We start from the raw sequence: 12,104 nt of genomic DNA on the forward strand, positions 1-12,104 counted from the left end.
TCGCGAACAGAACATCTGGGTAACAATCAACAGTAGTTCCAAATCGGTAATAATGATCTGGGTGAAACCCACCTTCATATTTTCGCTGGCACGATGTTGGTCCTGGAGTTGTTCTGTGGCTTCCTCTGGTTAGCTATTAGGTCGGCGGTTTGTTCAAAGCGACCAGTTCCTCGGCCAGGCGTGACTTGTCAACCACCTGTCGCTTCATCTCATCTCCGCTCTTCGTCGTCCCTTTTTTTCATGATCATCCTACTCCTGGTTTCAACAAATCCTACAGCCCTGACCTCACGTCTGCCGTTTTTGTCGGGAAAGTCGGAAAATAAGAGTCCGGTCCAGTTTCGATGATTTCGACAGGGATTTGAATATCGTTTATCGAATACCGTCCCTTTCCCTCGTCTCCACTATGGAATAACCCATGGTTGCTGAGCAATGACATTCACTGCCTAGTGTTCATATTGCGTAATGCAGATGAAAGGCCAAGCCAAGCTGACTCCCAGCCAAGCAGTCATTTCGCTGCCAGACAGAGAGGAAAAAAGCCACGCCACGGGTCTTGAGCTGGTCTCTGATGATCAATAACACCTGCTGCCATGAAGTCAACACACTCCCTTTCACTTCGGTAAGTAACTCAGCTTCCACTTCTGCGTACCGAAGAGGATCTTAGAAAAGTTCCTTTGTCTGGTTTGATCAGAGCCAGGTATACAAATTAGTAGTTTATCAAAGATTATCAAATTGTTAGCTTCGTACTTTTTTTAATTTGTACGTAAATGCACTTGACCTGTTCTTTTTGTCAGTAAAGATTATCAAATTGTTAGCTTCGTACTTTTTTTAATTTGTACGTAAATGCACTTGACCTGTTCTTTTTGTCAGTATATATATATATATATTTGTTTTAAAAATGGGATATATCTTGTGGTATGCAGTGTCCGGAAAACAACGTCGTTTGGGTTGTCTCCCGAGGATTCCGTCCCAGATTTCGGACATTGTGTGTAACAGTAGAACACAATAGGGCTACGGAACTGCTAAACTAATAACATATAATGATATATCTCATTTTCAAAACAGATATGTATTCAATTTGATTCCTTCTAAAGGGATATATATTATTACATTTCTTATTATTCTTACTCTATTTCTTATAATTCTTATTCTTATTCAAAAGCGAAGTATCATTTTGAAATAGCTTGGATATTTCAATCGACTAGAGCGTTCAAGTTGATATACGTGTGCATGTTCTCTCTCAATCTCTGCACAGGTCGGGCAAGAGAGATAAACACGGGCAAGACCGACTCCTCCCGCCGCAACGGACGTCGCTGATGGCTTGCGCTGGAAGACGAGCTGTATCACTGTGGGGAAGGACGCCCGTATGCAAATTGCAACAACTGACGGGACCAAGGCTGGGAGCCATGCAAAATCCGGAACAACGTCGCCCTAAGGAGCAAGGCCATGAGAGGAAAATGCCAGACCGGAGCAGAGCCGCGTACAGCCAAGATTGCGCTGCTACAACTATGGAAATACTGACGCCAGTTTATGGACTGATGTACACGTATTGTCTGCATTACTAGTATTTGACTTTACAGACACAAATACGTATTGTCTAGTCTATTATGTGTATCAAAGAATATACAAGTAATGTAATTGACTCAGACGACGACAGTCCAAATCAAACCATGTGCGGATTTACGAATGGTGGAAATCCCATACAGACGCACGTACGGTCTCATTGATGAGTTTTTAACTGCATTGGGAGTAATGGCATGCAAAAATACGTGTTTCACATGGGCGCGTACAAAATGAACGCACTTGAAATATGTTTATTCTATTTATTCTTTGTTGCGCTCATTTACGTTTTATCTTGTAAAAAATCTTATATGACAATTAGAACATGCATGAAGTTAGTACACACCGCAACGGGGACTGCACAACTCAGAACTGTGTGCCTCCGACCCAGACCGCAGCTACCGAACATTGCCTGCTAATTTCTTGAAGTAGAAAGAAACTTTCACCAATCTAACGTTAGAGATCAGTTGGGCTGGATAAAAGGAAAATTCTCATCGCTACAAAAACACCTCCGTGCAGCCGCTTACTTTTTTGGGCCGTAATTTGGAGTAATACATCAACGGGACCTTACAAATATTATGTATGCAAGCTGATGTTGCATTTCAGTCCATCACTTGCAACAAGCTAGATACAACGCAATGGTTGCTGTATGTACCGGCATGTATTAGTCTATATTGTGCCATGATTATTATTCTCAGACGGTTTCCGGTAATTCGTTAAATTTGATAATGTGAACTGCAACAGACCGAGATAAAGTACTAGTAACAATGTTGTGTGATGTGAGCGGACAGCTGTGTAACTGTCTGTCAGGTAAGACAGAATATAAAGACGAGAGATTTATTTCTAAGGCAATTCAGGAGAGCAACAGACCGAGTGACATAGCATTATGACGTCGCAGTTAGTATACGTTCAAAGTCTCCCGTGCCCAGTGTACGGAAATCCCTATCTCTGTGTCATTTCTTTATCGTTAACGTGGTCGTCTTCAAATCAGAATCCAAAAGAATTAGTTACATGTCCAAGAATACCATTGTTTATCAGAGGAAGAAAATCGTTGTCAGAAACATCGGTAAACATTTATTTTAATTCTGAATCATTAACCATATCAAATTCTACTTTGTTGAATTCCAAAACCGCCCTGTCAAGGCATATCATTACATATTGTAAGAAGCAAAACTTAATATACAAAAATGAACAGCTATGACTCATATAACATTTTAATCTCATGCAAAACCACTACCTCACCACAACACTGACTGACCATCATTGTTGTGCGGCTGTCGTCGCTACTATGGAATGTCTTTCCGACAAGTCCACAAGTCCACAAAGCTCACAACATTAAACAGCATCGTTAACACATCAAGATCGGATATAAAACCACCATCCCATTGTTGTTGTTTTGTTGTCTTTGTTTAAAACAGACTAATCATCTGTTGTGCGGCTGTCGTCCCTACATGTCTTTCCGACAAGTCCGTCACAACAAGTTCACAACGTTCCACAGCATCGTTACCACCATCCCATTGTTGTTGTTTTGTTGTCCTTGTTTAAAACAGACTAATCATCTGTTGTGCGGCTGTCGTCCCTACTGGTCTTTCCGACAAGTCCGTCACAACAAGTTCACAACGTTCCACAGCATCGTTACCACCATCCCATTGTTGTTGTTTTGTTGTCCTTGTTTAAAACAGACTAATCATCTGTTGTGCGGCTGTCGTCCCTACATGTCTTTCCGACAAGTCCGTCACAGCAAGTTCACATATTCCACAGCATCGTTAACACATCAAAATCGCATATAAAACCACCATCCCATGGCCATTGTTGTTGTTCTTTTGTTGTCCTTCCTTAAAACCGACTAATCATCTGTTGTGCGGCTGTCGTCCCTACATGTCTTTCCGACAAGTCCGTCACAGCAAGTTCACATATTCCACAGCATCGTTAACACATCAAAATCGCATATAAAGCCACCATCCCATGGCCATTGTTGTTGTTGTTTTGTTGTCCTTGTTTAATACAGACTAATCATCTGTTGTGCGGCTGTCGTCCCTACATGTCTTTCCGACAAGTCCGTCACAGCAAGTTCACAATATACCACAGCACCGTTAACACATCAAAATCGCATAAGAAACAACCATCTCATTGTTGTTGTTTTGTTGTCCTTGTTACAAACAAACCGTGAAACTGTGGTGCCTATATCTTCCGACAAGCCCGCAACAACAAGCTCAAAACATAACCACAGCTTCCCCAAGATGCCCCAATCCCAGCATGCCCCACACCAAACATGACGACACATTTCCCAACATGCCTCACACAACATGGCACCAACTTTCCCGGCATGCCTCACTCCCAGCATGCCTCACTCCCAGCATGCCTCACTCCCTTGACATCATCCAACATGGCGGCGCCCTATAATACAACATGGCGGCGCCCTACTCCGCTAACGAAAACAAAACAGGTTGTGCTATCGCAAACCTGTAATAATTTGAATGAGGGAGGGGGGCGTCATGGATATTTGCAAATTATGCAAGTAACAATCAGATATGTATGAAAACAAAGGGAAGCAAGGCCTTTAGATGAATTTCTGATGATTTATATGGTGCATTTTGGTTTTTGGTCAGAGCTTTCAATATTGCATGTTTTAATAGTAGCTAAGCCACCACTCTCACCCCCCACCCCACCCCATGGTGTCGACTTCTCTCCCTTAACTACCTTTCTTTCCTGTCCTTCTGTAGAATCCAGATTTCTAGTTAGAATTTGTCATGGCCTTCATTTCAATTTGATGCAATTTTTTTGAAGAAGTGTACTAGTAGTATGTAACTTGTCACATGATGGGGGATAGCCCCTCCAATCGCCTGGATGCCAGATTGTTTCCTGGGTCTATACAGCTCAATTCCTTGCCTCTAGGGCCAACATGCCCCACAGAAATTCTACAGCAGGCCCCCTGAGTTACACCCAGATAAACCGTGCACGATAGATATTATTGAGATTGGGCAGGGGTCTGGTATCCAGGCTGCCACTCCTACATGGGATGGCATAGTCAAGTTGTTGACAAGCCTTCCTATCATGTGCACTTCGCTTTGCCTCGGCTGCAGTCATATATTCTTTTGAAGTTTTAAACATGAGATGCCATTGTGAGTCTGAGCTATTGCTAGGCACTGTGATTATGGCATAAGTCTTGAAAAATTGCAGGGTTGCATCGTCCATGTAACCAGTGTAGCTTATGAAGTTTTTTTGTTTGTTCGTAGAAATGGATGAGCCAGGCCATGCAGTTATCGTGAATTGCTCGGCTATGGAACATCCTGGGAACGAGAATCAAACAGACACAGGAAGACAACAGGACAATGAAGGAGTGTATCCATGCAGTGTAGGCTCCACGCAGTCTGATAAGAGGACAGACAGCAGAGAGGATCAGACAACAGACACAGAAGGGCAGCAGGACAAGGAAAGGGAGAGTCCATGTGAGGAAACCTGCAGTGTAGGCTCTGCCCAGTCTCATAATGGGACAGACAGAGAGGGTAAGACAACAGACACAGGAGGGCAGCAGGACAAGGAAAAGGAGAGTCCATGTGAGGAAACCTGCAGTGTAGGCTCTGCCCAGTCTCATAATGGGACAGACAGAGAGGGTAAGACAACAGACACAGGAGGGCAGCAGGACAAGGAAAAGGAGAGTCCATGTGAGGAAACCTGCAGTGTAGGCTCTGCCCAGTCTCATAATGGGACAGACAGAGAGGGTAAGACAACAGACACAGGAGGGCAGCAGGACAAGGAAAAGGACATTACATGTAGGAAAACAAGCGACACCAACTCTGTGGACATAAACACTGCATCGCATGGAAATTCTCAGAATAGTGCAGGACAGAAGTATGTGGCAAAGTATGCGGTTAATTTCCCCTTGTATGTTTGTCAAGAGTGTGGCTACACCGCACTTTCCAAGCGTATCTTCTCCAAACATGTGTCAAAACACCAAGAAGCAAAACCTTCCAACAGCAGCCAGTGTGACTTTTGTACAGTGTCGAAAGGCAAATGTAGTGTAGACTCACATAAAACTAAACAAAAACAACCAGGTGAACCATATAGGTGTGACCATTGCGAGTATTCTACAGAAAAATACTGTAATCTATATCAGCACATGCTCATACACACTGGAACAAAACCCTTCATGTGTGGAGAGTGTGGATACAGGACAAATCTTAAGCACAATCTGGTGATTCATATGAGAAGGCATACAGGAGAAAAGCCTTACAAATGTGACCAATGTGATTATTCTTCTGTGCAGTAGCAGTTTAAGGAAACACATTATGGCTAAACACACCAACAAGAGACCCCACGTGTGTGAGAGATGTGGATACAGAACGGCTCAAAAGTCGGCTCTGCGCACTCACCAGAAGTCTTACTAGTACTGGTGCAGTGTCTTACTCCGGGAGGAACAGGAAGAAGAGGAGAGAGAAAAACTCTTGTACGGATGATCAGCTGATAGACTTTATTTACTATGAGACAGTCAGGACTTACATATTGTTAAACAGTAGTGTCCTAAATGTTAATTGCATCTCTCAACTGTAACATGGTTGAATATGGCAGATGACATTTGAAATGGTGCTTCTGGGAACATGGTCAAAGCACTGTGTGGAGGTAGAATAAAAGGCAAAGAAATGAGTGGTGCAGGTACAAATTGCATTGTCCATAAAATGTGTATTTTAATCATCTTTTGTTCATTGTCTATATGGAATAGATAATCCCTGTTCTTTGCATATAGAGCACCAAGAAAAGTAAAGGAAATTTATTATCATTATAATTTTTATCAATTAAGCAAGGGCAATGTCCTTGTCATAAGGATCTTCAAGTAAAAAGATTTGTGGCTTAACAAGCTAGGTTGGATCAGACGTGCTAAGAGATAATTCTACATGTATTTATGAGTGGTTAAAGTTTGTAGATGAATGGTACATCTCAGTCTTTCAAACTGCAATTCTGCAATTCAATCTAACACCTAACCAGTAGTTAAACAGTGAGGGCCTTGTGTACGTACGAGGGGCGTTCAAGAAGTAATCCCCCTGACCCATTTCCCAAAGGAGGAGATTAATGAAACTTGGTGCAGTTATTAGTCTTTCTCTTCATAGGAATCACCCAGAGTTATGCATTTCTACCATCGTTTGATGCAGCTCTGTACACCGTTTTTGTAGGACGCCCCATGCCAGGTTGGTCCTGCAACAGATGCCTCATCAATGGCAGAAGAGGGACGACCAGGTCTGGGAGCTGTTTCCACAGACTTCCGGCCATGTTTGAATTCACAATGCCAGCGTTTTACAAGGTCATATGATGGGGAATCATCACCATAAGTTTCTTTTATTTCATCAAAAGTCTCATTTGGTATCCATCCTTTCAAATACAAAAACCGGATCACTGCGCGACACTCAACTGGCTCCATTTCACACCTGGTCCATTTCACACCTGACTCAGTTCAAACACCTTTAAATCAAAAACCAAAATTAGTTCAGAGCTGTTTTTTGCAACATAACCCATAGAGATATGAATCATTACATATGCAAAATTTCATCTAGATCAGACAACTGAAAGTGGGTCAGGGACATTACTTCTTGAACGCCCCTCGTATAACATTTAGCTTTGTTTCATTTAATAAAACATTTTTATTGCGCTTGATGCATAGCTTCTTGATGTTCTGTTCATAAACAACTACACAGACATACACAATGAACATAGGCACAAACGTGCGGATATTGTACTAGCAATCAAAATGACCCACAGGTCAAAAACGTATTTCGGTGACCCCACGTTGCACTGGGTAATCAGGAGTCTGACCTTTGAACCGCAGTAGGTTTGGGCCGCCATTTTGATCATAACCAAGTATTTCTTGTCACAATTTAGACCCGTTTAATAACCCATTTTCAAGCGTTTCGCATCAGAAACATCATAGAGCAATAGGTAAGACCTTAATCTACTACTCTCCGTATTATCTTGTGATGGTATGGCAGCATCTTGTTGTCATAGATGTGTTTTTTTAGTCATTGATTCGCAAAAAAATGGGGAGGGGGGTCAATTAGGAGATGTGAAAATATTTATATATAGGCGGGTAGAATAAAAGCGACAGTAAGACTAGACTAGCAGAATATACTGTATAAAGTATATTTTAATATTTATTTTTATGTGACAACCCATATAAATCCTTAATGTTGATATAACCACTTGAGCAAGTCGATGTGGGAGGGGCGGGGTCGCAACAAATGAAAAAAAGTTATACCTAAAAGTTCCAAAAAATGTCAACACAGCATTAGAAATACGCAAGTTGTTGTTTCGCAGCTCTCAAAACTACGTACGTGGCGATATAGTATCTGCATAATCTCTCTGGAGGCGAGGCAAGACAATTTGTCTAGTTTTTTTTTTTTTAATTTGTATTTCAGCATTTCTATATGGTCTATAAACAAAAACTTTGTATGTAAACAAACAGGTGTATACGTTGAATTAACTACATAACCGTTAAATGTCTATGAATAAGTATCAATATATCAACATGTTAAGTCTAGAGCATCATTTATAACGTAACACTATTGGTTCCAAGGTCTAAATATTCTTCTAACAGTTATATATCTTTACTGTGACATGTATATATTATATTCCTATGCTACACAGTAAGGGTTATCTCTTCCCGGGATGTGCTCTATTGAGTTTATCCATGCCAGCAACCATTAGCTGAAGCTTTTCAAGGCTGCATATCAAATACCTACTACTGTTTTAAGTATGATACTAGTAGTTATACTTACAAAATACATACAGATAAATGTCTGAATGTAACATCAGTCTTGTGTACTTCTTTTCTTTTTATAGAAATGGGCGAGCCAACCTGTGTATTTCCTGTAAAGGTGAAAGTTGAAGACCTGTCTACCTTAGATGCTTGGAATGAGACAGACAGCAGAGAGGACCAGACAACAAACACAGGAAGGCAGCTGGACATTAAAAAGGAGAGTTTATGTGAGGAAACCTGTAGTGTATGCTCTACCCAGTCTGATAACAGGACAGGCAGCAGAGAGGACCAGATAATAGACACAGGAGGACAGCTGGACATTAAAAGGGAGAGTCCATGTGAGGAAACCTGCAGTGTAGGCTGTACGCAGTCTGATAACAGGACAGACAGCAGAGAGGACCAGACAACAGACACAGGAGGACAGCAGGTTACTATTAAAAAGGAGAGTCCATGTGAGGAAACCTGCAGTGTAGGCTATACTAGTACCCAGTCTGATAACAGGACATGTACAGACAGTGGAGAGGACCAGACAACAGACACAGGAAGGCAGCAGGACATTGAAATTAAAAGGGAGAGTCCATGTGAGGAAACCTGCAGTGAAGGCCCTACCCAGTCTGATAACAGGACAAACAGCAGAGATGCCCAGACAACAGACACAGGAGGGCAGCTGGACATTAAAAGAGAGAGTCCATGTGAGGAAACCTGCGGTGTAGGCTCTACCCAGTCTGATAACAGGACAGACAGCAGAGATGACCAGACAACAGACACAGGAGGACAGCAGGGTATTATTAAAAAGGAGAGTTCATGTGAGAAAACCTGCAGTGTAGGCTCTACCCAGTCTGATAATAGAACAGACAGCAGAGAGGACCAGACAACAGACATGAAAAGTCAGCATACAGAAGACCAACCTTACAATTGTAGCCTTTATGACTACTATTCTACAGCACAGAAAGGTACCGTAATCCAACATATGCATGCCAAACTCACCAGCAAAAAACAGTACGTATGTGGAGAGTGTGGGATGACGACGGCATACAAGTCCTCCCTCACCTTGCACATGAGACGACACACAGGCGAGAAACCTTACATCTGCTACGAGTGTGGTTTTGAGACATCACGCAAGGGTAATCTCGACGATCACATGCTCATACACACTGGTGAGAAACCCTACATGTGTAAGGTGTGCGGGTTCAGGACGGCTAGCCGGTCGCACCTGTATGTGCATGCGAGAAAGCACACAGGTGAGAAACCGTACAAGTGCGACCAGTGCGACTTTTCTGCAACGGGGAAATCACGGTTGGTGCGACACAAGCGTAAGCACGTGCCGTGGGAAGAGAGACAGTACGTGTGCGACAGGTGCGGGTACAGGACCGCGTTTAAGGAGCACCTGGTGGTACATCGGAAGAGCTACTGGTGTAGCGTCGCTCTGCGCGAGTTCGAAGAGGAAGAAGAACGGGAAAGAGGTAACCAAAGCCTTACACACACTTGTCTATATTTGCTTTTTTCAGGACAGCACTGCAGTGAAAGCCAACACATATTTACAATGTGTATACTTAATGTGTAGCCTGAGTACCATCCTCTGTAGTGACCGCTGGCACAATACGTTCGCTTGCGAATGTAGCAGTCACTACAGAGGATGATACTCGGGCTACTTAATGTGTGGGGTATGTACAGTAGAAGCTGTTTAATTGCACAGCCCATTTGCCAGCGTGTTTCGTGCAATTAACTGGCCGGGTAGTGTAACAGTGCAAATTTATTAGTATCCAGCTGGACCGCACCGACTTGGGATTTTGGGACTCCAGGCAATTAACAAAAGTGTGTGGTAATCCGTTGTGCAATTAACTGGCTTCTACTGTACATTACAGCTGACAAGCTGCAAATGCCGACATTATCTTGATATGTAATTAAAAAGGCATACTATCTTGTTGTTGCACACATGTTAAAATGGTTGCATTTTATCTTGTAGTTAAAAAAGACCTTATGAAAGTTCCTGTACTTTTGCTGTATCATCAAAATTGTCCTTCTTTATCATCCATTTAGTCATTGTGTTTCCAGGACGTTAAACATGGGCATTGATTGACTTTTTTCCATCTTGTTTTTACCTGCTCCTAGTGTTAAACAAGCAAAGTAGTGGGAGTCCTGACCAAGAAACTCCCAGTAGTAGCCACCCTGGAAATGAGAAAAAGATTAGAAAAGAGGGCCAGACAACACCCACTGAAAGGCACCAAGAAAAGGATGAGGAAAATAGTGGTGTAAACTCATCCTCCATTGACAAAAAACCTGTATCGCACCCAGATTTACAAGACAGTACAGAACTGATGGACATGGACAAGCATGTGGACAGCAATGATTTTGAGTCCCCCATCTACGTATGTGATGAGTGCGGGTACAGCACATCTTCTCAGGGCCACCTATCCAGACACATGAGGAGACACTCAAAATCTTACAAGTGCGACCAGTGTGACTTTATCTCCAAGGGGAAAGGTACCTTCGACTTGCACATGCGTAAACACAAGATTGAAGAATCCGCGAGCAAGGCTAAGCAAGCTCGCAAAAGGAAAAGACGTTCAGGTAAAAAGCTGGTCAAGAAAACTTCAGACAAACACTTGATCAGAGATTCTGTTGCAGTTGAGAAACCCTTTAAGTGGGTTGTGCGGAAAAACTTGCTAGAGTCAGCACAAATAGCTGAACACACTGGTCAGAAACCCTCCAACTTTGAACAGTCTAACTGTTGTTCTGTGCAGAAAAACTCTCTAAAGCCACATATGGCTGAGCGCGCTTGTGAGAAAGCCTTGGAATATGACCAGTCCGACTGTTCTGCTATGCAGATAAACTCCCTAGAGCCACAGATGGCTAACCACCCTAGTGAAAAAGCTGTGAAATGTGAACACTCTGACTGTTCTGCTAAGCAGATAAACTCTCCAGAGTCACATGTAGCTAGCCACAGTGGTGTGGAACTCCACATGTGTGGAAAGTGTGGGTACACAGCTGCTGATGGATCAGATCTATCCAAACACATGTGCATTTCCTGTGTGGTACAATATGTTTAGATCATATTGCCTTAAAAAAAAATAACAAGAGTGTACGTCTATAGTCAGATCTGTTTATTAAAAGTTTTTCATAAGCTGTGTTCTAAAACCTTTGTTTCTGAATCTGTGGCAATAAAATGTGTCATGAAATACATGTACAACAAATCCTATAGCCTGAGTGACATTCTACTTGTAGTTTAACAGCTAGGGCTCCCATACTCTCCCCCTAGCAGTTTGTTAGAGAAGGGTATGGGAGTCCAGGTAAACTATACTCGGGCTATACATGTCCCACAAACATATCTACTACTTTAATACTTATATCAGTAATCAAATGGAAAAGTTTTGTTTTGTTTTGTTTTAGCTTAATTTACAAGAAACAACCGTTTCAGTTACACATTAATTTCATGCTCAAGTGCACTGGACAGTGTGAAGCATTTGTGATACATCTTTTATCAATATCAAATTCGTATGTACATTTCTCACACCACATGCAGTGCATCATACTAGTGTTATTTTCCCCCCATCTTCGCTCACATTCAAAATACATGTGTTTTAAGACACAGCAAACGTAAATCGTGTTACAACACCCACATATATGATGTTTGCTAGGTCTAGCTAGTTGGTCCATGATCATGATGCAACCAACTTTTGGAACATAGTATAGACAATCGTCCCGTTTTCTCCCTTCCACGTCAAACTCCCCTTTCTGGTATGAGAGAACCTAGCTAACTTTAAAATCGCGAACCAGTGCCCCCCCCCCCCCCAAAAAAATT

General features: G+C 42.3%; 2 protein-coding genes across 4 annotated transcripts in view; both read left to right on the top strand.

Annotated features, from left to right (window-relative positions):
• The window catches only part of LOC118421248 (zinc finger and SCAN domain-containing protein 2-like), a 15,033-nt gene extending 8,709 nt beyond the window's left edge, over positions 1-6,324 (top strand). For 2 of the 3 annotated variants that reach the window (XM_035828448.1, XM_035828449.1), the window contains exon 2: positions 4,794-6,324. In XM_035828448.1, the coding sequence (XP_035684341.1) occupies positions 4,796-5,827 (1,032 nt within the window). In that variant the 5' untranslated portion in view covers positions 4,794-4,795 and the 3' untranslated portion in view covers positions 5,828-6,324. The remainder of the gene's footprint in view (positions 1-4,793) is intronic. The other variant, XM_035828450.1, reaches the window with a different exon arrangement.
• Positions 6,325-7,157: 833 nt separating this feature from the next.
• Positions 7,158-12,090, top strand: LOC118421242 (zinc finger protein 665-like). Its single transcript, XM_035828440.1, has 3 exons — positions 7,158-7,485; positions 8,386-9,765; positions 10,415-12,090. Exons 2-3 carry the CDS (start codon positions 8,388-8,390, stop codon positions 11,350-11,352), a joined length of 2,316 nt encoding a protein of 771 aa, XP_035684333.1. The 5' UTR covers positions 7,158-7,485; positions 8,386-8,387; the 3' UTR covers positions 11,353-12,090.
• The last annotated feature ends 14 nt before the right edge of the window (positions 12,091-12,104 follow it).

Source organism: Branchiostoma floridae, chromosome 8 (genome assembly GCF_000003815.2).
Source record: "Branchiostoma floridae strain S238N-H82 chromosome 8, Bfl_VNyyK, whole genome shotgun sequence".
NCBI lineage: Eukaryota > Metazoa > Chordata > Leptocardii > Amphioxiformes > Branchiostomatidae > Branchiostoma > Branchiostoma floridae.

Bases quoted from the DNA above. Each gene is read 5' to 3' on its own strand.
- LOC118421242 (XM_035828440.1), top strand. From the start codon at position 8,388: ATGGGCGAGCCAACCTGTGTATTTCCTGTAAAGGTGAAAGTTGAAGAC. The intron at 9,766-10,414 runs GTAACCAAAGCC...ACCTGCTCCTAG, and splicing joins GGAAGAAGAACGGGAAAGAG to TGTTAAACAAGCAAAGTAGT.